We start from the raw sequence: 23,007 nt of genomic DNA on the forward strand, positions 1-23,007 counted from the left end.
TAGGTCACCGGAGCGAGCACCGGTCAGTGCACCCCGGCACAAATTGGCCGGAGTACGCTGACCCGGTCTCTTCAGAAGGGCAGAGCTTGAGTGAGGGTGCTTCTGCGCGTCAATCCCGGCTTCGGGATCGTCGTCGCAGTCATCCATCGCAATAGCGATGCATCTCGCCCGCATGTACTCATGCGGAGCTCGAACGCGCCGCTAATACGATGGGACTGACGATAACGATGCGTCGGTCGAGACGGGCGACAGACACCATCCTCACGCGTGGTAAAATGAGTGATCACGCTACTCACCCCGCGGTCCGCCTGTTCTGCGGGATATGCCGTGGGTTCCCGCGATACCTGGCGATCGCGGTGGCGTCGAGAGTGAAAGGGCCGGTGTGATGATGTAGCCACGGCAGGACCAGGGCGCTGTCGATGACGGGACAGCGCTGATGAAGGGAGGCACGCAAGGCACAGGCGAAGATGGGGAGGACTGCGCTGAACAGATGGAGGGGACTCGGACGGGCTTATATACGCGGACGACTCGCCCTCCGCTACTCGGACTTTGAACGCGATGCCCATTGCTGAACCATAATTTGTGCTTGAGGTAATGAACAATGACAGAGTACGAGACCGAAACTTCGAATGGTGGCGGCCGCGAAGCCTGCGCATGAATAGGCCCCCGCCTCATGCTCGAGCCTCCCCATTGCAGGCGCGTATCATTCCACAATCGCGCCGGGATGTTGATGGAGAAGACCACGAATATTTCTGAGTGCGGCCGTGCAGCCCGAGCATACCACGAACCCCGTCCGCGCCCACGGGTTATACATGTCATGAAAGCATTCTTCAAGAATCACACAAGCCGCCTGGCGCTCGAGCGCGGACCTTACGTTCTGCAGGGTCGGGCAGCCCTGCAGGTACATGAACTTCAGGTGCCGGACAGCTGCTCAAAGGACAGGCCAAGGCCAGTCGCACGCTATGCGTGACTGATGGTGCCGTCGATTGACGGGGCATGCTGCAGAGTAGCGCGATTTTGAAGGGTGAGTAAGGACGCCGGTGGCCTCGTGTTGAGATTGTACTCCGCCCGGCGCCGCGGCTATGCTTCAATCATTATGCCTAGGGCAACCTGCAACTTATCTAGAGCCTCGACTCCCCGCTCCATAGACACGTTGAGGACCAGAGCAAGTCTTCCGGGAGGCTTAGGAGCGAGCACACACGGCCTCTTGCTAGGGTGGTCGTGTCATGGAGCCGTCATGGAATACCGGGTCTCGTCTTCCTCGTGCTAGCCGGTCGCCACATATGGGCCGATCGAGTCTGAGATCGAAGTCTTGTCCGGAGGTGCACGCGGGAGTGGCCACGTAGACTATTGCCTTTCCGGTGCTCGGGGAGAAACTGTATATTATGTAAAGGGCAGAATGCGTAGATGGAATGCGGCTGCTCTTGGGAGCCCGCCATCGCGATCACTGCGCGCTCGCAGGGCATCAGCGCGGCCCAAAATCCGGATTCCGGACTGGCGGTAACGTCCTCCTATGCTCAATGTCGCGATGTCGACTCCTTGACGGCCGGAAGTTGGCCTACGCCGAAGCCGAAGTGCGAATCTATGCGGCCTCCACCTGCACCGGACGAGTGAGTACGAGCGTCCCGAGAAAGTATAGATAACTGCTTTACGTAGTTGCTGGGGAAGATGCCTCTCTTCCCACTCGCGTCCACCCCTGAACCCAGGATCAAGCGGACCATCAGCCTTCGAGTACGTTGGGTACGGCCAGCAAACCCGCGTACCTTCCCACCAGCCATCGGCGTAGTTCCGACCGCCCGTCGGTCCGCCCGTTAGGCGGATCATTGCACCCTCTTCTACGTCCAGTTCGTCGGGGCCTTGCGCCTTGTAGGGGTATATACCGCGTACTGTAGAGGTAGTGAGCAGCTGAAACGATATTATACACGAATACATACCGCAATCGTCCGCCGACTGGGCAGCTCGCGGACCTGGCGTTGAGGCCCTGCTGTCCGGCGCTGATGCTGCGTCCTGGAATTCAAGGTAGGACGCCGGAACGAGGCCCTTGGCCCCAGAATCGTCGGCTACCTTCACCCAGCCTGAGCCGTCGTCTTCTTCCAGAACATGCACAATGCTCTCGGCTAGAAAGTACGTGATCGTCAGACGCGCGCTCATAAATACACCGTCCGAGTGTCCGGGAGACGTACCAGATGCTGCTAATTCGAACGGCGAGGTCGGAGAGAAGTCGAAGAGGACGCGCGCCGAGGGTCCTTTGTCCTCCACCACATGTGAGGTGCGAGCGAAAGAAGACGGCGTAGGGGTGGCTAGAGCGGACGAATCTACACATGACAAACGGCGCGTGAACATCAGGTGGAGAGATGATATGTTAGAACATACCTGTCGTGTCCCCGTGCGAGATAACAGAAGAAGACCTGGAGATAGATGAAATAGACGAGACAGAGTCCGAGAGGCCATGTCCGCGGCCACCTTGTCGTGTACCGGTACAGTCCGCCGGGAGCTGGGAGGAATGCGTTAGAAGTAACGCTGATGAACGTGAAGTGTGTAGGGCACCTTGAGCTCGCACTTCGAGTGCACTGAGATCCCGCATGCCTTACACGTCTTGCCTTGTTTACTCAGGCCCCATATGGAAGACTGTAGGCCGACGACCAGGGCGTGTTGCAAAAACGCTCAGCGGAAACCCCCAAAATCACGCCACGGACAGCGCAGACCGACCTTGCAGTAAGCGCACGTGGTGGGAATCGAGAAAGAAGAGCTCTTGAACGAATGCGGACTTTGCGCACCCTCGTCCCCTATCAGCGGATCGGTCAGTGTGGCGACTTCGTTAGCCGATGGCTCTTCCCTGCCGCGAGGAGGGCTACAGAGGCCCAGCAGCCCCACACGCGGCAGTTATGTCTATATGCAGATTAGGGAGATCCGTACCGTTCAGCGCGGAAGAAATCGTTTCCGACTCAGTAGAAAGAACGAGGCGGGAAATCCCGTAGAAGGTCACCTCGTGCCGGGCATCTAGATAATTCTGAGGGCGTCGTGTTGCGGAAAGAGGGCGCGTATGGTCAGTGCGCGACGAATTTCCCATGCGCCCACACCCGCAAGAAGGCACTCACATCAAGAACTTCCCCAGGATTACCCAAAGTCTCGTCGGACGTGTAGGCAGCGACAAGTTTCTCCAGTTGTTCCGCTTCCCTGCCTGTCAATGTCGACCGACACGATCAGTATCGCCGACCTGAAGAGTTGCTTCTTGCCGTAAAGTGCCATCCTTACGTTTCGAAGCTAATACTGGATCGAGCTCCATCAACTTCGCCTTGCACCGGCTCAACCGGTTCTGTAGATACACCTTGGGCGTAGGTTCCACGCTCATATCGCCCTGGAGAACGCTCAGTCGCCACTTCGCGAAGTGCGTAAACACACCTACATGATCGTAATGAATGGGAGATGGCTCGAAGCTCCAGTCGGGTGGGGGCGTAAAGGGTGCGATGTTGTAATCGATGAAGAGGTCTTGGTCTGCCTGTGGACTGACGGCATTTAGAGCAGCCTCGGTGTCCGTCAGGTGTGTCCGCAGAGCGTCTAGGTGCTTAATCTGTATGTCTTGCGCTCCCTTGAGAATGTCAACGAAGCGAGTCAGGAGACGAGATTGCAAATCCTCTGTTTGACTTGGAGGTCAGAGAAGGGTTACAGCAGGCATGGTCGAGGAACGCACGAAGTTCCTAATGAGAAGACGTGTCAGCAGAATTTAACGTAGATATAGCTAAGACCTCACATCTTCCAAAGAGGGTAGGTCTTCGGCATAAAACCTGTCCTTGACCTTATTCGCGACCGTAACAGAGATGAGGTAAGCGCTAACAACGCAGGTTTATTACACGAGCCCGGAGTCACACAGGGTGGGATCGCGACGTACTTCTTGCTGTTAAGCATGTCGGCCTGCTGTTGCTCATATTGCCGCGCGGCCCTTTCTGCATGGCGGTCGTCGGCGGAACGTTCCTGTTACCCAGGGATATTTAGTCCCGAATTCTGGAGAATGATCGTCCGTATATTTACCTGCTTTTGCCGATAGGTTTCGACCTCCGCACATTCTTCGTCGTACTAAAAAATCGTCAGAGAGAACAAAGGGACTGTGACGTGGGGTGGTGGGCACCTTCTGCTTGTTCTGTATAGGGGAATTCAGTTATATGTCGCCACGCCCGGCCAATAAATCACACGAACCCTGATCCGATCCGCGTACACGCGATCTCTCTCAGCAAGCAGCTTCTGATAGTGTTGGGTCTCCCTCTTCTTCGAGTCCTCGTATTTCCGCTCGGTCACCTTGAGCGGCTCGATGACCTGGCTGGTTAGCGCGTCAGCCAGATTGACATGATCCTGGGAGGACGCAGTCAGGGAGGCGATGAGCTGCGTGTAAGCCTTGTCGAGTGTACTGTTCAATCCAATTAAATAGGGTGCTTCGGAGTGCATCCCGACGGCGGAACAAACCTCTTGGTGGGCGTGCTCTCATCCCAAGCTTTCGTTGGTTCGCCGCCAACTACCAGTGCGATGATCTTCTTCGCTTTCCTATCCGCTGCCTTCTTCGCGAGAAGTTGCAGTTTCGCCGCATACTCGCGCTCCAAGGCGGCTCGTTCCTTATGCAGCTCTCGCACCTATAGAAGACCGACCGGCGTGATTAGCTGTAGCCTGTCGGACCGCGCGTACGGTCCGTGGGACTTACATCCGCAAGGAGCTCTAATTGGGAATCGGATAGAGCGGATATCCTTTCGACCTGATCCTGCCATAGGGTGATTGTAAGGTGCAGTCACGCGGTTCCTGATGGGGGAACAACGCACGGGGAGATGCTGTCCGTACGTTTGCCCGCCATTCGCAGACATATCCTCGGAGATTCAGATCCTGAGAACGGATTCCTTTGATGTCTATGGCCCGGTCTCGGGCACGATAGAGAGCAGACAGCGGATGCTGTTGGTGAGAGGACGATGGGGCGGGACGCTCTCGCGGACTTGCACAAATCATGACCGCGCTGTACATTCTGATCGGGCAACTCGTCCGTATTTCCCTATTTGGAACACCCTTCATTTCCCGACCAAGTTCGAAGCGCCCGCCGCTTCCACCACTTCCCCGAGTTTGCAGTAATAAAGACCGCTCTCAACGTCCTACATTTCTACCAAAAATATATTTAACCCTTTGCCTTGGAGGGGAGCACCAAAAACACCCTCGTTAGTGGTTCTCTGCACACATTATCGCCGACGAGGGCGGGACAAGGACAGCCTGGGGCGGTGCTGCGGGCGCTGAGGCGGGTTATCTACGCCGGAGATTGCCGTGCTGCGCCTACCAAACATGCAGGTTCGCGACTCACACACCCATCTTGGTCCTTCCCGCTCCCTGCTCTGCCTCTCATCCCGGACTGTCCCGTCTCATGCATTTCGTTCTTCTGCGAGACCTCTCGATATCGATATCGAACACAGAAGGCGCTCTTGACCCACGTTTGAACTCTGAGCTGTAGGCGGTGCTCTTGATTGCCCACCGTGACAGCAAGGACGTCTAATCCAGCTGGCCAAAACCTCCCGGCATACACACACCGTTTCCTCACCAAGCCGGAGCTTTTAGCACACCCTCACTGTTATATCGGCCGAGACGCCGTACAAATCGCATGTCATTTCCTGCTTGAATGCCTGTATCTCGCCCTGCCTGTCCAGAGACGATGATATGCGCCCTACGGAACCCCCGGCTGCCAGGGGCTCAGCAAGCTGAGAGTATCATGGCAGCAAGGCCCGCAGAGAAGCTTGGGAGTGGCACGGCTTGCGAAAACACTTCCTTGCTCTGGTAGAGCGTCGATGGTGGTAAGAGGTGGTGGTAAGAGGTGTCCCGCTCTCTCCCGTAAATACGCTCACGATTGCCACTCCACAGCGCTGTCTACCGCGCCCTTAAAGCCGCGGGACCGCGGTTGCATCATGTATCTCTTCAGCTATACGCTCGCGGCTCCCAGCGGTAAGGAGGTTTCCTGTCTTGCGGCTTCTACGACGTTGTGGTCCCGAAGACGCGATGAACCCAGGTCACGCGTCAGCCTTGAGACGCCTGCAGAACCTGCTCGCAGGACATGTGGGGACGGGTGCGGTGGTGTGCCGCACGTTCCCCCCATGTCTTCCGTAAAGCGGAAGGGGACCTCAGTATGCGTTGCGTTGGGGAAGCGTGGTATCATGTGAGCACGTTGGCGGCAAGCCGACCACGCAAGAGGTTCCGACGAACTGTTGGGGCGGGGCACTTTTTTGCGGGTGCCCACATGCCGTCGGAATCTGCTGTGAGACTGCATGCCCATGACCAGATGTTTGAGCAGACTCAATAGTATGGGAAAGAGGTCGTGGCTTTCATTTCGTAGGCTTACGTCCATAAAATTTCCCATTGATATGTTCTGTCAATCTGATGCGTCTCTCGAGCTTATTCGATGTTGCAGTCTGACTTCAGTCTGCGTCTCCTTTGCGCTCACATGAATACTCACAGTGCCCGGCAAATCCCAGGCCTCTGGCTCCTAGCGCCACTCGTTCCTTGGATCGTACAGCACGCGGCCGTAAGTACTACCAATAATACAGTCTCCACTTCGCCGTCGCCGTTCTAGGTCCGCGTTTTGGTAGCCTCCCTGTGGACGACCGTTCGACTGGCCATGGAAGTTGCCGGCCGGTATAGCCTCCACCGCCGTATGGCATTCAGCACCGCAACCGTCAGTGAGTACAGTACTTCCCGTGCCGTTTGCCCCCAGAGAGGCACCGTCCTTGACGTCAGTGGATTCTGACTCTGCTTACTTCCAGGAACATCAAGGAACGTATGCCTGGGCGGCCGAATGTATTCCAGTATAGGCGCGCCCGACTGCCTTGCTACTGCCATAACCGCCCCGTTTCGGAGCCAAGTGTGCATATGCCCATGGAGTCACTCTACCAGGACGCCATTTGGAAGTGGAAAATCAGGTCCAGGGTCAACGTCCTCCCTTGCTGTTCAGCGGGCCCAGCTCCAGGCGCTGGCTATGCATCCCGTGGGGAGCCGGTATTTGCCCTCGTCGCCGGACCTCATGGATGTGCGAGGGTGGTCTGCTCATCATTGGCCCCAGGCGCTTCGGCAAACGCCGACTGGTCCTTCATTTTACAGTGTGGTTTTCTACAGAGGGGGAGTGGACGCGCTATGTGTTAATGAGCGCCAAGCATCGGACCTTCGCCGGAGAGTTGAAGTCTAGACCTCGGGGCTTATGTGCGTACTTCCTCGCCCTCGTTTGTTGTGTAAAGCTAGTGCTGAACATTCTCCCTGCGGCTCAGCGGTGCGCGCGGTCCGTGGTCCATCAGCGGCACCGAGGTCGGAGGGAGGGAGGACACCGGTCCCCCCGTTCCTGATCGATATTTGTCTGCGATTAGGTAAGCTACCGCATTGGGCCCAGCCGTGGACTTTTTCCTGGCCGTCGTCGCCACCCCCTCCAGTGCCCAGGCACGCTCGGCGTCGCGCTCATCCTGCCTGGCGTCCCGGTGCGCATCCTCGAGCTGCACGTTGCCTACACGCATCCGCGCCCGTTGCTTTGTTCGCAGATGGCGGACTCGAGGCTGCTGCGCAACGCTAGCCCAGGCCGACAACCAGCCTTCCCCATCACCCGCGGCCCTCTATTCCTCCCGTGCGCGCGTTCCCCGATACCGCATGCACCGGCGTTCCAGCCTTTCTCCGCGTTTGCACCCCGGACGTCAAAAGGTAATCATCCCACCGGCCCCTCCAATTTTTCCAGGGTTGCCGTTGCCAGTAACGCCCACCGCGTTTTCCGGAATCTCGGCCTGGCCCTGGGCAAATACGCCTGCCACACTGGGCTCCTTGCCCTTGGCACGGTCGTACCTTGTGCAAAGCCCGAAAAATGAAGTAAGCCTCGCTCTTGCAGAGCGGCACCGGCGTGCGCGCTAGGTGTCCAGGTATAAAGGACCTTCGACATAGGGCCTAAATTCCTCACGAGTTCTTCTCGCTTCATCCCCGCCCTTCGCCGCCGTACCCCTCGCAGACCCTCACGCCACCCTCACCTCCACCCTCACACCATCCTACTATCCTTAACATGTCTGCCTTGACGCTCTTCATCTTTGCCCTCGCGCTCGTCTGCATGGCGTTCGCCTCGCCCATCAACGGCACCACCTCGACGCTCGAGAAGCGCGTCACGCACACCGGTCGCGTAAGTGCCCTTCGTCTTAGTACTGCCCCGGACGCGTGCTGATATTTGACTCATAGGGCACTTGGTTTAACGTCGGCCTCGGCGCGTGCGGCAAGACCAACGTCGACAGCGACAAGATCGTCGCCATCTCGTCGAACATCTACGGCAGCGGCGGCAACTGCGACCAGTACATGCACATCACCAACACCGCGAACGGCAAGAGCGCGTGGGGCAAGGTCCGCGACGAGTGCCCCGGCTGCGGCTCCGGCGACATTGGTCAGTCCCCTCTGCCTGCGCCGTCTGATGCTAGTGATGTGTTGCTGACGCGCCCTTCATCCGACAGACATGAGCCCCTCGCTCTTCCAGTCGCTCGGCTCGCTCGACACCGGCGTCCTCAAGGTCTCCTGGCACTTCGAGAACAAGAACTTCGTGCTCCCGTGAGCGCGCGCTCCGCGCCGCGTCTCTCCCCCAGCCTCCCTAGGCGACCCGCTCCTTCCCCCTCTCGGTCTTTATTCTGGCTATTTATCAGCTGTCCGCCCCCCGGTCCCCCCATCCTCGGTCATGGGAGGCTTGCGCCCATAGACTCGCGCCGCGCGCGACCCGCCTCGTCCCGGCCCGCATATCTATCGTGCGCCCTCGCGTCTCCAGCAGACGCGACGCGCACGCCCCGCCCTCCTCCTGCCTCCTCCCCCACCCCTGTAGACACATAGAGTGTACGAAAAGCTCGCTAGAGAGCGTGTACTTCCGGCCGTGTAGCACTAGCGTGTTTTGTATAGCCTTCTGCTCCGTGGCAATCGAAGTGCCCGGGCCCCCCGCTGGTGCACGGGCCCCCAGGCCATTTGTCCCATCCTCCGTGGCCCGTCCATCTCTCGCTTAAGCGTGCTTTGTGCGAATCCGATAACACCGAATGATCATGAGCGGGCACCGCTGCGTCGGACTCCGAGGTCCAGGAGGCTCAATTGAAGAAGTGCGACGGGAGAAGCGCGAAGCGCAAAGGACGGGGAATGCTGCCGGTGCTGGGCTGGCCTTGGGCCGGCGGGCACACAGTGACGCGGATGCCTGTTCACGAATGGCATCATCGCAGACTCTCCTTTGCGCTGGTGGGAATGATAGCGTTGCGGAATCGGAGCCAGACTGTCATCTGGTGCCGCTGGACGTGGGCGCGAACTTTGCACGCGCGCCTCATGCCAGTGCGTCCGTCGGAGTTCACGGGGCAGAGACGCGTGCGGGGTTGCCTCCGCGAAGCCTGCGCATGGCGCGCACGAGGCGCGTACACGTTTACATTCAGTCGCGGGCGGCGACGCTCAGGCTGGGGCACGGACGTAGAGTGGGGATACACGTTGGCTGCGCACCGATCACCACGCGCACCAGGGTAAGAAAACAGACTCGCGCGGGGAGAAGGCCGAGAGGCAATACAGTGCTAATACATGGGGAAAACGTGGTGCGCCTGCCCGGGCTGCAGCTGCAGCACGAACGGAAAGCGGATCATTATGTACGCTCCAACGCCCCGTGTCATCTCCGCCCACGCCCGCGGCCATCTTCACATAACGAGGATGTCCGCGTCCGCGCCCCGGGCCTCGCGCTAGCTAGGTGGCGATGCACACGAAGAGCCACGCCACCGCAGAGGCGAGGCTGACGAGCTCCCACAGGCTGCACGCCCGGAGGAGGGCGGCGAGCTGCGAGCTGCTCTCGTTTCCGTCAGGTGGGACGGAGATGACAGCGGAGGACGCTGGGTGCGGAGGGCGGTTGCGGTGAGGCACGACTAGTGGCAGCATCGCGGGCGGTGCGTGGCAGACTTGCGTGTCCATGGGGTATAGCAGGGGTGGGAGCGAGGGGTCGTCATTCACGGAATCGAATAGGCTCCTCTGGTATATCAACAATGTGTCAGAGTGATGGACGTCTGCCAAGATTCGGATGATTTGTGTGAGGACGCGGCTCGGGGAATAGATTGAAGACAGCTTACAGCAGCGTGGTTCGATTCTTAGCTGACCTGGGCTTGGATTGTCGCTGCAGACGGTACAATTGGTAGGGCTTATGCTTCTGCGCGTCGGCGTCCGCGCCAGCAGGTGAGACAATCGTCTGTCATGAAGGAAGTATGGCGGCCATTGCAACATACCTAGTGGATGAATGCTTGATGCCATCGCATGCTGTCGCCGCAGCGGCGGCGGACAACAAGACACAGGTAAGGGTGGTCAACAGCAGGAAGATAAACGAGGTGTGTGCGACGTTCATGGACACAGAGCGGCCGTCAAGTGCTGTGTGTGGGGATGAAGGCGAGTTTGTCGGGGCGATCAGCTATATCTATCATCCGTAGCAGCCCTAGCCCACAACCACTTCACAGGTCCGAGTGCCACTAACCGCAAGGGCTGTGTGCCGACCTTATCTCCTGTCTTGAGGGCGCGGGGGCGGGTCTTTAAGGGGTGTCGATGGGCGGCTGGCGAGGCCGATGGACACCGGAACATAGAGCATGTGCGCGCAGTAGTCAACTCGGTCCGTTGGCTGACTCTTCACGCCCATATCATACGCACGCGGAATGTCGAGCTGTGTCGAGGTAAGACCCGTAGTGCACAGTGTTTGATGGTGCAGGTTTTCTCTCTCAAGTTGTAGATCTGAAAACAACAAGACATTGCAGGTCAGCGATGGGACCTAACGGAGCGAGTCCAAGGAATGTTAAGAAATTTATATTACTATAGGTGACGAGAGCGCTTTACGAAGCGAGAAGTTGAACGCCACCAGACACCACGAGTTCCACACGCAGCAGTTAGCCGCCAGCGTAAGCCTGGTTCGTGAGGAGCTTCCGTAGATTAGTTTCCCAAAAGCAGACCCGTACATGGCTGTGTTTCTCTGGAGCAAGTACGGAGGTGAACTGCCTGACTAGATGGTGGTGGATCCGGAGAGCGAAGGAAATGAAACAAGCGCTCATTTGCCCGAGCTCTTCATGGGCGCTCCGGCGCTGGACAAGTAAGTAACAGACCCTCGTACTGAACCACTCAAAAACGCTAATCTCACTTACTCACTCATAAACACACATGCATCCAGCATCTGACTTGCACTAGTATCAACCCGGTTTGACTACCCCCTAGCGCATGCGCAAGCTATATGGCAGACATTGGATAAGTACGCCCCGAAGCGCGGGGAGTACGCCGATGATGTCATGGGTGTGCAAGCGGTGGTCGGAGTTGTGCCAGTTACGCACCTACGCCACTCCAGAGCACCCATTTATACACCATTAAGTTATGCAACGCTCTAACACAACCTGCCACTTACACTCATCCACCATATCATCAGGAATATAATCCAGTAGAAGGTGAGCATCGTTGGCATTCGAATCTCATCATGCGCTGTACAACTTCAACACGAAGCTGACGAGTGTTTCGCGACTCGCGCGTACATGCAGTGGATATTATAAGATCCCCTCACATACATAACATGTCTCAACAAGAACGCAAAGCGATACACTTCGGCGCCGGCAACATCGGTCGCGGCTTCATCGGGCCCCTCCTCGTTGACTCCGGCTACCACGTCGTCTTCGCGGACGTGAACAAAGACGTCATCGCACAACTCAACGACCAAGACTCCTACGACGTCCTCGTCCTCGATGAAGAGGACGAGCAGCACGAGACCATCTCCGACGTCTCTGGCGTCGTCTCCACCTCGGATGACGTGCTCCGCGCATTCGCCGACCCTGCAGTAGACATCGTCACCACCGCCGTCGGGCCCGCCATACTCGAGAAGATCGCGCCGACGATCGCGCGCGGCCTACACATGCGGTGCGAAGCGGAAGCGGGCCCGCTCAATATCATCGCGTGCGAGAACATGGTGAACCAGACGTCGACGCTCCGGAAACACGTCTTCGCCGCGCTCGCGGACGACGACAAGTCGTGGGTCAAGGAGAACGTCGGGTTTGCGAACTGCTCCGTGGACCGCATTGTGCCCCCATTCGACCCCAAGGATGGCGGGTCCGCACTGGACGTCGGCGTTGAGGGCTTCTACGAGTGGGTCGTGGACGAGAACGCACTGCACCACACGCCGCTCAACGTGCGCCTCAAGGGCATCCGCCTCACGAGCGACCTCCAGGCGTACATCGAGCGCAAGCTCTTCACCCTGAACTGCGGGCACGCGATCACCGCCTACCTCGGCTTCCTCAAGGGCTACGCGACCATCGACGAGGCGATCCGCGACGACGAGATCCGCGAGGCGGTGCGGAATGCGCTCCTGAACGAGGGCGGCGCCGCGCTGCGGAGGCGGCACAAGTTCGACGAGAAGGAGTACGGGCAGTATGTCGAGAAGACGCTGGACCGCTTCGCGAACCCGAAGCTGAAGGACGACATCGTGCGGGTCGGCCGGCAGCCGCTGCGCAAGCTTGAGAAGGGCGACCGTCTGCTCGGGCCCGCGCACATGGCGCGCAAGTACGGGCTCCCGATCGATAACCTCGCGAAGGGAATTGCGGCAGCGTTCCTGTACGACGTGCCAGACGACAAGCAGAGCGTCAAGTTGCAGAAGAAGATTGAGCAGCAAGGTATCGGGAAGGCTGTCGCTGAGATCACTGGCTTCGAGGAAGGCAGCGAAGAGCATCGCAAAATCCTCGATGCGTATACCTCCCTGCATGAAACCAGTCGCAGCCACTCGTAGTCTACAGAGGTGAGTTTCTCGTTTTACTACCAAGACTGAGTCGTATCGCTTACGATTGTCAGGACAGCCCGGAGGCAGATCTTCATACGACGGACTCGGACAGCCATGACGCCGCATACCTTGCACTAATTTGTAACACCGTCTCACCATATATGCCCTAGATATGCTAGCAAATGACAATTCTTGAAGTAATATCCTGAGCATAGCTTGGAGAGTTGGCCATGGTTGAGAGGGCATTCAAGTCGGGCCACGCTATTTCACAGGCGCTCATATTTGAGATCTGAGATCTGGTCGGCAAAGCGTCTGCCACGCCCGGGTGGCTGAAGCGGCACGTCTGTCTCTTGCCACCAGCACCGAACCACGATTGTAACACAAGTCGCCCAACAGACTAGCTTGGGCAACCAAACATGTCTGCGACTGCCATACAAGGGACACCGGTTCATACGTAGGTCCATCATCTTCGAAGCTTCAAACTTCAAAGCATCGAGCAGTGGCGCGTGAGAGCGTGGGCAGAGTAGACACTCTAGTGCGGTGAATGACAGAGACTTGAAGAGCATCGAGTTGAGCGTCGAGGACAGACGTGATCTCCTAGCGGTGACCTGCGGGCACGTGCTATCGCGTCGCGTCCAGTCACACGCGCGCGGTGAACGCGAGAGTGCGAAGTACTTGAGGCTTGCGGCGAGCCTCTGTGTTCTCCCGCGCTTGCTGATGCCGGGAGTAGCACGCACAAACCAGGATATCTCGACGATGTTATCATTGCAGAACAAAATGGGACTAGTACAGTATCAACGCAACTCTATGGTACGTCTACCGTGACCACGGTCCATCGTCTCGAAGAGCCGGAGATGGAGGACGAGTCGGTGCGAGCTGAGAATGTAAAGTACGGTGGTAGGCGAAGGTAAGAGATCCAGAGCGGCCTGATGAAAGATATTGTAAGCATGATGTCGGAGAGAAATAGCTGAGGAGAAGAACGTACTAAATGCTCAGAATCTCATACGCGTGGTCGGAACTAGTCCGACGGTGTGGGTAGTTGAGTCGAGTCGAGCGCGATAGCAGCAGCAGCGACGAGTAGAGAAGCGACGAGTAGGAAGCGCGAAGAGGGAGTGCAGCGATGATCAGGGTAAAGCGGCAGAGTTCGCAGGATAAAGCAGCGAAGAGCGGAGTGCGGCGAAGAGCGTGGTGCGGCGGAGAGCGTAGTGAGGCGGAGAGCGGGTTGCAGCAAAGCGCAGAGTGAGGCGAAAAGCAGAGTGAGGCGACAACCAGTGTGCGAGTGAGTGATGCAGTCGAGCGCGTGAGTATTACAGTCGAGGACGTGAGTATTGCAGTTGAGGGCGTGAGTAGTCGCAGTCGAGGGCCGTCAGTAGTGGGTTGTTGTAGGCTGTTGCGGGTAGGCTGGCGTAGGCTGTAGCGGGTAGGCTGTAGCGGGTAGGCTGTAGCGGGTAGGCTGTCGTAGGCTGTCGTAGACTGTTGCTGGTAGACTGTCGTAGGCTGTCGTAGGTTGTGTTGGCGCCAGAGGTTGAGCGACGCGAGAATCCGCGGTGGTGGTCGGCGGTGGTGCGAAGACCCGCAGATCGGCGGGGTGTGAGAGTGGGCGCGCCGTCTCAATGCCTTGAGGACTGAGGAAGGTGCGCCGGTGCGTCGAGCCACGCTGAGAACCCCACGCTTGCAATCGTGAGATGTCCAGGGTGGATCTAAAGGAAGAGGTGTGAGCGCGAGCTCGACCGAGGCAGCAAGAAGTCGTGCTCACCAGACGCGAAATGAACAGGGCGTGCTGGTCCGAGCGATCTTGGAACGCCGGAAAGGACCGCAGGGGCATGCTGGTCTCCAAAGAAGCTACAGGCTTAGATGCCTATAACCTCAAGCAGATGACTGTAGAGCGACGATGGTCAGCACTGCGAATCAAAAGACTGGAAGAGTGGTACTCACCTGACGCCGCTGAAGATGAACCGTGAACGATGAACGGGTATTGAACCGCCCGGACGAGTTGTCGGTGTCGGAGTAGGCGGTCGATCGCCCTCGCAAGAACGAGGAGGGCGAAGGTGGGTGAGAATCCTCGCAATGTTGACGATGCGAGGACTCTTCGTAAATGGGGGAGGCGCCAACATGACCCGATGTTGACAGGTTGAAGGCTTGACCTCGGGGTGAACCGGGTGAGACGAACGCGAGGCGGTCGTCTCTTAAAATGGGGCGGTGTAGCAGATCGACTTCACCCGAGCGGTCGCGAAGGCCGCCCGTGCTCTTGAATATGTGGTTCCGAAGATCGTCGGCCGTGGACGCGGTGTACAGGCGCGAAGGCGGTCGGGATGCCGGGGTCGGGTCGACGGAGGACGAGTCGTCGCGGTTGAGTTGTCGCGGCCGTGAGCGGCGGCCAGGACGGCGACGGGTCGTGGTCGGTGGTAGGTGTGTGAGTTTGTAGGTTGTGCGGAGCGCGCGCGGAGCTAAGATGATCTGGTCAGAACGAGTAAAACGGGGGGAGGTCAAAAACTTACCGTGCCGGTTAGGATGTGATACTGCTGGCTCGAACAGGGTATAGAGCGGTGTGGTGTGGTATATGGGTGTAGATGCTGTGGTGGCGTAGATGTTGTAGCGATGTTGTAGTGATGTTGTAGCGATGTTGTAGCGATGTTGTAGTGATGTTGTAGTGATGTTGTAGCAATGTCGTAGCAATGTTGTAGATGTTGTAGTCGTGGATGTTAGTCGTGGATGTTGTCGTCGCAGAGGTAGTAGATGTCGTAGCGGATGTTGTAGATGTTGTCGTCGCGGATGTCGTAGATGTTGAGAGATGCCGTGGTAGATGCCGTTGTCGCTAGATGAGGAGGTCGTCCGCGAGCTCCTAGTTCTCCCGCCACGCGCCGGGGAAAACAGGAGCAGGGTCGGGGACCGGCGAGATGGCGAAGTCCATGAGGTCCGCGGAGGGTGAGTCTTCGAGCATGGCCATCTCGGAGTCGCCTCCAGGCAGTCGGGTTGAGCAGGTAGGCTGTTGAGCAGGCGTAGGATGCACAGAGTAGTCGAGACCGGGGACGAAGACGTTGTAAGAAGCAGTAGTGATGTAAGAGGTGGTAGTGATGTCGAGGTCCATGGGCGATTTCAAGCAGGCGTCAGTGCCCAGTCCAAGGGGGTCAGCGGCGGTGCGCGGAGAGGTCGGAAGGAAGAAAGAGGAAGTCCAATGAGGTTCGAGGGGCGGTCCCAGTAGTGTTGTGGTGTCGTAGTTACCGATTGCCGTGTATGAGTGGCTTGGAAGCGCGTAGTCGATGTCGGCCATGGGGCTGTACGCAGGGAGGGCAGATGACGGAGGCGCGGAGTAGTGAGTGTGGTCGACGATGATACCGTCCATGAAGTCAGTGTAGGAGGCGTCATAAGTCATTTGAATGTCGCCGAAAGAGAGAGAAGGTGAGACCGAGTCGTCCATGGCATCGTACCAGACGTCGGAACCCGAGGGCATGAGAACGTCCGCGCAAGAGACCGTCGGGAGAACGTGGGCGCTGTCCTCGAAGGACAACTTGTCGAGGTGAGCGAACAGTGATCCCAAGCAAGAGTCCGCGACTGGGAGGATATCGATCTCCTCCTTGCGCGTCTCCTCAACTGGTACTACTACTACTGCCTCCTCCTCCTCCAGGCCCGGGAGGACGGGTACGTCTCGGGGCAACCAGGCCGCGGTGTCTGCTACTACGTTGTACAGCGCGGACTCGATATAGTACTCATCGATCTCGGATGCGTACGCCGACGAGTCCTCGCTGTTCGTGTTGTAGAGGGACGGCGGCGAGTTGGGGGCTTGGGCGACGTCGGTGGTGAGAAGAAGGCAGGCGATACACGAGTCGTCATCGCAGTTGTGGGGTGCCGAAGTGGCCGAGAAGAGCTGCGGCGACGACAGCACTGGCGATGGCGGCCGGCTCGTGTGTGTGACCTAGTTGGATGGTTGTAAGTCGAGCACTGATAGTTGGGGAGCACGGCTGCTAACCTCATGTTCCACTCCCTCCAAGGCGTCGTAAAATACCTCAAATTCCTGAGCCTCACAGGTGGGCTTGGTCTCGGCCAGAAGCTCCTCCAAGTCGATCTCGTCGACCGGGGCGGGAGATCCCTCCAGGATCTCCAAAGCGACACCTTGAACGGCGTCCTCCACGGCCCAAGCGACATGGTCATCGCTGGGTATGAGCGGCTCGAGGACTGATGAGTCGGTCGCAGTGCGGCGGGCTTTGTTGGAGCGCGGGGCAGTCGTTAAGGCTTGACGCCTCCCGGTTCTGGCGTATGGAGTTGCGGCTGCATGGATCTTGCGGGATGAGGTCTTCCCAACACCTCGGATGGCACCTTTGGGCTGGATCGTCTTCTTGAAGGGGGTCGCCTGGCGAGTAATGGCAGTGGCGGCGGCAGCAGCGCGAGCGAGGAAGCGCGAGATGAAGCTCTTGGTATCGGGGACTGAGACCTGGGGAGCGTCGGCCATGACCTTGTCTTCGTCTCCGAATGGAGTGGCAGCAGCGTCGAGAGCGTGAACATGCTCTAACGCGATCTCCATCTCGATGTCGGGGGTGGAGATGGAGGCCGATATCTCAGTCGAGCCCACAGTCTGCAGGCTGTCGATCGACATCGGAACTTGCGGGAGCTGCGGGGAGACGGCGGGGCTCTGGATGACGAGGTCGATGTCCATGACTGGTAGGGACACTTCTATATCCTCCATGACGTCTTGGCGGGGCGCGAAGGGCGTTGGGACGAAGGTGAAGGCGAATTGAGCGTTTCCGGCGTTGTCGGGCTGGGCTGGGATGTTGCGCAGGGACTTGTTGAACCGCTTCCGCAGCTGCAAAAACATCAGCGGTGCAAACATGCATAGACGAATAGCAACGCACCCCGACGGCCTTTCCTTCGCCGCGAACACGCTTCCTGCCCGTACCGATGAGAGACATCTTGGCGAGACGCTGATAGTTCTGAAGACTGGTGAGGACGACTCCAAGTAGTCGCAACGATGTACTTGCCTGCTCGGGGCCGTGAGACTGTTTGGTCCGCTTGATGGGCCGGGATGGTTCGTCTTCGGCGTCGTCGATCTCGCACGCCTTGCGGCGACGAGGGATCTCCATGTGCGGGAGAACAGCGATGCTGGGGCGCGGCCCCGAGGAGGTGTTCGTGGCGAAGGTTGACATGGTTGATGGTTGTTGGTGGACGAATAGGGTGGCTTGAGTTTGAGTTGAGGATGTGGTGTGAAGCAGAGAGTGTAGATGGCGGGACCAGGTCGCGCCCGTGGTTCATATACCAGTGGGCTGAATAGGGAACCGAAAGAGTTCGTCACCAAGTTCAACTTGAACTTGGTGATTGGCTCTCTCTCTGGTGATCGACTTTTCAACCACCACCTGCGGGCTCTTCACGTCGATCGTAGAGTCTGCCCCCTTGATCACATAGCCGTACTCCGCCGCGAGTAACCATTTTGGGGCGTTTAGAGACGTCCGGTCTCTAAACACCCCAGAATGGTTACCGGACGTCTTGGTCATACACTCATCGGTCATATAATTATTGGTTGTGCATGCTAGGAAGAGTACACAGCGCCCTGTATATGCCTTCGTTAGCTTCGCTCCCGTATGTAGAGTAATACAAAGACTTCACTTTCCTATATGAATATTCCGCGCATGAAGAGCAACGCTCCAGCTGCAACTAGTCTCGTCACGCCAGCGGCCCCGTTAATCCTCACTTCCCTTGCCCCGTTATTTGAAGCAGTACTGGCCGTTGGTACCAGTTCCGCACTGATAGACATGACCGACGAAGGCGAGCCAATCGACGGGGTTAGCGACATTGTTGTCGCCTGAGGTGGTATTTCCCCAATAACGCTGGTTATCGAAATCGTTGCTGACGGGACGTTGCCTGAGGTGACGAGCGTCAAAGGGGGAGTGAAGGCGGCGGTGGGGAACATGTTGCCGGCGGCGTCTTCGACATTAAAGGCCGGGCTCACGTTGTCCTCCTCGCCCAGTACTGAGCGAAAGTATTAAACGCGACGGTTAGTACGTCAGGATTTTTTGCAATATACGATACGAGCCCTTGCGACTTACAAGCGAGGACGTATCGCCTAGCCACTACAGGAAGATTGAACGGGCAACGCACATTCACTACGCCGTCTTCCAGCGGCACATTTACTGCGAGAGGCTGATCTACATATCACTGTATCTGAGCATTGCCGCAAATGACAGTCCGAGCCATAGCCTGCAGCGTACCTTTCCAAAGAAAAACGCTTCCGTTGGTCTGCACGTAGCCCATGAGAACAGTCCCGTTCACGTCCGTTAGTTCAAGGCCATCCGTCGCCCTGGATAAGACATTCGTGATATATTTGAGCCTGTCAAGATATTTGAGTGAGCCGACGCACCACTGCACAGTGTTCACCGAGCCTAGGAACCATAGCGTCATTGCGTTAGGATGCAGAATGACTGGCGACACTGCGCGGGGGGCACTCTGGTGCAGCGCGAGAGCACTGACAGCCGCGAACGCGACCACTACAGCTCGAGAAGCTATACTCAAAGCCATGAGGAGTCGATGAGAGCCGTTAGACACTGTGGTCGGGAAGGGGGGTTCCGAGAGAACACGGTTTCATAGTATATAGGGGTCCTAGCATAGATTTCATTGATGGATTCATGGCCATTGAGAGACAGGATATCCGAGGATGGCCGTCAGTGCACAGGAGCAGCTCGACGCTCAAGCGCCTATGCACACCACCTCCTTCCTTCGCGCGCCCATGATCAGCGTCGGCGCTCCTCACAAGCACTTCCAGCGTTACCTCGGATTCTCGCGCCTTATATGCCTCGAGATCAATCCTGGTGGACTATATGCTGGCGGTATCTCGCGATCTTAGGGCTCTGGCAAACAATCGCCACAATTCCAGCTAGAACCGGGACTTGGGGATCGTACTCGGGCTCGCACGACCACGCCCAGTAATCTGGATACCGCCTACTGCGCGACTTGGTTTCCCAATAGCGCCGCAAACGTCTCACCTGGCTTGGTGTAACACTCTGTCGGTCAGCCTGTACAGGACGATGATCATCGGTGCGCCTTCATCAGCGTGGAGGCCCTCTGTCAGCTGTGAGAAGCTGTCTCTGTTGCGATCCCTACGACGGCGGCTGCCAGAATAGCTGTAGGATTGGCTTCTGAGGCTGTTTAGGTTCATCTCTGTGGTATAAAGTTGCACTCTGGCTCGATCTTCCCCGATATCTACCACACCCACCTCACGCTCCTTACACCACTCCTCCCACCATCCCCAGTTCGCAAAGTACCCAGCGCGCGTAGCCCCCAAGAAGAGCTCTATCATGCGGACGACATCCTTCCTGCTCGCACTCGCCGCGGTGGTACCGTCGTTCGCAAATCCGCTACATATGAGGCTGCGCCGCGACTCAGTAGCTCCACCCATCACGAACCCCACTGCGGGCACCGTGTGGCGAGCCGGGGAAACGCAGATGATTACATGGTACGTTCCAGCATTGGCTTTGCAATGTCTACAAGCTGATGCGTCTCGTCCGAAGGGATGTCGAGGCTTTGCACGGCGTTCACCCATCCAATCCTCTTGCCAAAATTTATCTCGGCACCGTTACCCCGCAAGGGGGGGAGAAGTTCATGCTTGGTACGTTGACTCCCAGCTTTCGGTCTAGTCGCGTCATGGTGATAACCTCTTCCCCATAGGCGACCCCCTCGCGTCTGGGTTCCCCATTCTGGGCGGGAATGTGAACCTGACTGTCCCCTCCGTTCCCTCGGGGGACAACTACTTCGTATGCGGTACGTATTTCATCTTGCTGTCGATGCTATCTCCAATTCTTATGACGCCTGGTAGTGTTTGGCAGCACCCGTGACACGAGCGCCGCATTCACGATCATAGGAGTCGATACGGACGAAGGCACTCCGTCGCAGTCACCCTTGATTTTTGCAGGCGGACATTTGGCTCATTGAAAATCATCATTGTATCATTATTCTCCGGTTTCGTTCAAGGACATCTTTCCCGTACTTATTCGGTTTGCATAGCATACCTACATCCTTCGCATGTTTGCGCTCTGCGCTCATCAGCTTGTCCTATTCCAAGTGTCCTTCCCCTGATGTTCATCTTCGATCGACATTGCCTCACCTGTCATAACTATCGGACCTTGCGAACCTCCAGAGTCAATGATAGTGTGGCGACTCCGGAAATAGGCACATGATGAGGAAGTACCATCCAGCCGAGATCTGTGAGAGTTCGCGCTTCTCCAGCTCGCAATGGTATCGCACCGCGCTCTGCCTTACTCCCGTGCCTCCTCCTACAGTCAATGCACTGAGAAGCAGTCAGAGGTTCCGGTGTGCTATCTGAATCTGAGAGGTGAGGAGGAGCGTGGCAATAATTACCACGCGGATACGGGACATCAATGGTACGTGCTTCTCCTTATCTGGCGCACTCGCACGCCCTTACCGTCGGCAACAGACCTACCATCCCCTGACCTGCCGGCATGGCATATATCAACCGCGCCCCAGCGTCTTCCTCCTTGTTCGACTTGCGCGACCACATCCTCCGCAGCCCCGGACCCTGCACGCACGAGGCGGAGTGAGCTCCCATCCGGATCTTGCTGGGACTTCGGCTTCGACATTGACACGCTCCGGTCTACGTCCACCGCCTCACGCTCGACACGCTTTCGCGCCAGAGAACATATACCAGTGCTCGCTGTCAAACACGCGTTAGGACCGACCATGATGATGCTCTCATCCATCATGCAAGTTGCATCGCTCGTCCTCGCCTTTGTGGTCGGCGCATCGCGCGCGAAGCCCGTGTACCTGGCCAATCGCGATGCCGTCGCCCCACCTATCACGAACCCCACGGCGCAGACGGTGTGGAGGGCCGGAGAGACGCAGACGGTGACCTGGTAAGTCCCCCTGCTATCCTCGCTGGCCCCCAATCTTTACCCTGCTGTTTGCGCAGGGACGTCTCTGCGCTGAACGGCTCAACACCCTCGAACCCATTGGCGCAGATCATCCTCGGCACGCTCACCCCCGACGGTGATGAACACCTCATGTTCCGTACGTCCGCCCATGCTCCCCTTCGCGCGCGCTCTCCCGCCGCGTCCACACGCTGATCGACGCGCGCCCACAGAAACTCCGCTGGCGAAGGGCTTCCCCATATTGGGCGGAAACGTTACCCTCACGGTTCCCTCGGTGCCTTCAGGCGAGACCTACATCGTGTGCCGTACGTCTCCCTTCCCTCTAGGTATCGACGTCGGCGTAACTGACTGACTTGCTGATAGTGTTCGGGACTTCGGACGATATCAGCCCTACATTCACAATCATCGGAACCGACGCCTCATCCTCAGCCGCGCCCTCCAGCGCTCCATCGAGCTCTGCCCCATCGCTCAGCGGTCCCGCATTGTCGACCGCGAGCACTGCAGAAGCGTCATCAGCCGCCCCCGCGGCTACGACTGCTACGACTAGTGTGGTCTCTGCTACACCTACTTCTCCCAGCTCCAGCACCACAGCTCGGAGCAACCCCCCGCCGTCGAGCCTCTCCGGGGGTACGAACAGCGCGAGCGTCCTGGCAGGAAACGCGACCTCTGCCGCGGTTTCTTCTCCGAGCGGGAGTGCAAGCGCGGCTGCTGGGACGTCAGGCGCATCGCGCATTGCTGTCCAGGGGCATCTTTGGGGGTCCTGCTTAGCGTTGTTCCTCGCGCTCGCTCTCTGATGATCGCAGGGCCGACTGCTTTTTGCTTGGGTCATTTGACGAACTTTAATCTCATGATGTACCATACCGCACGATCTTACGAAGATACTAACATTGTTTCTGGCTTGCATCTGCGCACTGTATTACTTCAAATATCATGATGTATTTGGAAGACCTCGCGCGTTGAGATTTCATGCAGTGAGAATTCAAGAACAGCGAAGCCAAAGGCCATAATACAATTCAAAGCGATATGCAACAACGAATACAACTATATACGCAACTGCATCGGAAACACCGAACGCTCGGCGGGCGCGGGCGCGCAAACCAAATCTCGTGCACCGAAGCGAGACAACAACATCCTACACGATTGTATACATCCACCTCCTACGTCGGGCGCCGTAGCGTGCGGGGCACCCCTACTGCTGGAATGCCCCTCCGTCTCTGCCGGCCGCCCTTGCCACAGGGCAGCCGGTGGCGCCTAGCGCTCTTCACTGAGATCTCCTTGATCGTCTTGACCTGTCCACCTAGTGTTGGGGAGGGCCTGAGCTGGAGAGCTGCGTCTTGACACTGCTTCGCGCCGAGATGTTATCGCAGTCCCAGCGACGTC

General features: G+C 57.8%; 8 protein-coding genes across 8 annotated transcripts; 4 read left to right on the forward strand and 4 right to left on the reverse strand.

The window, feature by feature from the left end:
* Positions 1-1,517: 1,517 nt before the first annotated feature.
* TRAVEDRAFT_122627 (uncharacterized protein) lies at positions 1,518-4,847 on the reverse strand (the record flags this gene model as incomplete). Its single annotated transcript, XM_008039402.1, has 18 exons — positions 1,518-1,696; positions 1,764-1,886; positions 1,935-2,117; positions 2,184-2,300; positions 2,374-2,494; positions 2,548-2,628; positions 2,710-2,786; positions 2,917-3,010; positions 3,099-3,181; positions 3,256-3,358; positions 3,407-3,644; positions 3,747-3,830; positions 3,890-3,972; positions 4,030-4,074; positions 4,189-4,402; positions 4,459-4,622; positions 4,691-4,747; positions 4,806-4,847. The coding sequence occupies 18 exons, from the start codon at positions 4,845-4,847 to the stop codon at positions 1,518-1,520; spliced, it is 2,088 nt and encodes a 695-aa protein (XP_008037593.1).
* A 3,126-nt stretch (positions 4,848-7,973) lies between these two features.
* Positions 7,974-8,982, forward strand: TRAVEDRAFT_146905 (Non-catalytic module family EXPN protein). Its single transcript, XM_008039403.1, has 3 exons — positions 7,974-8,158; positions 8,215-8,413; positions 8,481-8,982. Exons 1-3 carry the CDS (start codon positions 8,045-8,047, stop codon positions 8,576-8,578), a joined length of 411 nt encoding a protein of 136 aa, XP_008037594.1. The 5' UTR covers positions 7,974-8,044; the 3' UTR covers positions 8,579-8,982.
* A 484-nt stretch (positions 8,983-9,466) lies between these two features.
* Positions 9,467-10,497, reverse strand: TRAVEDRAFT_58074 (uncharacterized protein). Its single transcript, XM_008039341.1, has 3 exons — positions 10,254-10,497; positions 10,101-10,177; positions 9,467-10,037 (listed from the first exon to the last, which is right to left on the reverse strand). The coding sequence occupies exons 1-3, from the start codon at positions 10,367-10,369 to the stop codon at positions 9,724-9,726; spliced, it is 507 nt and encodes a 168-aa protein (XP_008037532.1). The 5' UTR covers positions 10,370-10,497; the 3' UTR covers positions 9,467-9,723.
* Positions 10,498-11,566: 1,069 nt separating this feature from the next.
* On the forward strand, positions 11,567-12,769 carry TRAVEDRAFT_19616 (mannitol dehydrogenase domain-containing protein; the record flags this gene model as incomplete). Its single annotated transcript, XM_008038957.1, has 1 exon — positions 11,567-12,769. One exon carries the CDS (start codon positions 11,567-11,569, stop codon positions 12,767-12,769), a length of 1,203 nt encoding a protein of 400 aa, XP_008037148.1.
* Positions 12,770-14,370: 1,601 nt separating this feature from the next.
* TRAVEDRAFT_46400 (uncharacterized protein) lies at positions 14,371-17,898 on the reverse strand (the record flags this gene model as incomplete). The annotated part of the gene is made up of 7 exons (XM_008039133.1): positions 14,371-14,460; positions 14,517-14,618; positions 14,696-15,207; positions 15,259-15,575; positions 15,619-16,673; positions 16,728-17,558; positions 17,608-17,898. 7 exons carry the CDS (start codon positions 17,896-17,898, stop codon positions 14,371-14,373), a joined length of 3,198 nt encoding a protein of 1,065 aa, XP_008037324.1.
* A 461-nt stretch (positions 17,899-18,359) lies between these two features.
* On the reverse strand, positions 18,360-19,264 carry TRAVEDRAFT_19618 (uncharacterized protein; the record flags this gene model as incomplete). The annotated part of the gene is made up of 4 exons (XM_008038958.1): positions 18,360-18,718; positions 18,796-18,894; positions 18,958-19,046; positions 19,107-19,264. The coding sequence occupies 4 exons, from the start codon at positions 19,262-19,264 to the stop codon at positions 18,360-18,362; spliced, it is 705 nt and encodes a 234-aa protein (XP_008037149.1).
* Positions 19,265-19,997: 733 nt separating this feature from the next.
* Positions 19,998-20,842, forward strand: TRAVEDRAFT_71283 (uncharacterized protein). The gene is made up of 4 exons (XM_008039404.1): positions 19,998-20,198; positions 20,254-20,351; positions 20,411-20,503; positions 20,559-20,842. The coding sequence occupies exons 1-4, from the start codon at positions 20,041-20,043 to the stop codon at positions 20,672-20,674; spliced, it is 465 nt and encodes a 154-aa protein (XP_008037595.1). The 5' UTR covers positions 19,998-20,040; the 3' UTR covers positions 20,675-20,842.
* Positions 20,843-21,460: 618 nt separating this feature from the next.
* TRAVEDRAFT_46403 (uncharacterized protein) lies at positions 21,461-22,421 on the forward strand (the record flags this gene model as incomplete). The annotated part of the gene is made up of 4 exons (XM_008039134.1): positions 21,461-21,612; positions 21,669-21,766; positions 21,840-21,932; positions 21,991-22,421. 4 exons carry the CDS (start codon positions 21,461-21,463, stop codon positions 22,419-22,421), a joined length of 774 nt encoding a protein of 257 aa, XP_008037325.1.
* Positions 22,422-23,007: the final 586 nt, after the last annotated feature.

The sequence above is a fragment of the Trametes versicolor genome, assembly GCF_000271585.1.
Source record: "Trametes versicolor FP-101664 SS1 unplaced genomic scaffold TRAVEscaffold_5, whole genome shotgun sequence".
Taxonomy (NCBI): Eukaryota; Fungi; Basidiomycota; class Agaricomycetes; order Polyporales; family Polyporaceae; genus Trametes; species Trametes versicolor.

Excerpts from the sequence above, each read along its gene's own strand:
- TRAVEDRAFT_146905 (XM_008039403.1), top strand. The coding sequence starts at position 8,045 with ATGTCTGCCTTGACGCTCTTCATCTTTGCCCTCGCGCTCGTCTGCATG. Across the intron at positions 8,159-8,214 it reads GCGTCACGCACACCGGTCGC|GGCACTTGGTTTAACGTCGG; the intron begins GTAAGTGCCCTT and ends TTTGACTCATAG. Across the intron at positions 8,414-8,480 it reads CTGCGGCTCCGGCGACATTG|ACATGAGCCCCTCGCTCTTC; the intron begins GTCAGTCCCCTC and ends TTCATCCGACAG.
- TRAVEDRAFT_58074 (XM_008039341.1), bottom strand. The coding sequence starts at position 10,369 with ATGAACGTCGCACACACCTCGTTTATCTTCCTGCTGTTGACCACCCTT. Across the intron at positions 10,178-10,253 it reads ATCAAGCATTCATCCACTAG|AAGCATAAGCCCTACCAATT; the intron begins GTATGTTGCAAT and ends GCCGACGCGCAG. Across the intron at positions 10,038-10,100 it reads AAGAATCGAACCACGCTGCT|ACGTCCATCACTCTGACACA; the intron begins GTAAGCTGTCTT and ends GAATCTTGGCAG.
- TRAVEDRAFT_71283 (XM_008039404.1), top strand. The coding sequence starts at position 20,041 with ATGCGGACGACATCCTTCCTGCTCGCACTCGCCGCGGTGGTACCGTCG. Across the intron at positions 20,199-20,253 it reads GAAACGCAGATGATTACATG|GGATGTCGAGGCTTTGCACG; the intron begins GTACGTTCCAGC and ends TCTCGTCCGAAG. Across the intron at positions 20,352-20,410 it reads GGGGGAGAAGTTCATGCTTG|GCGACCCCCTCGCGTCTGGG; the intron begins GTACGTTGACTC and ends TCTTCCCCATAG.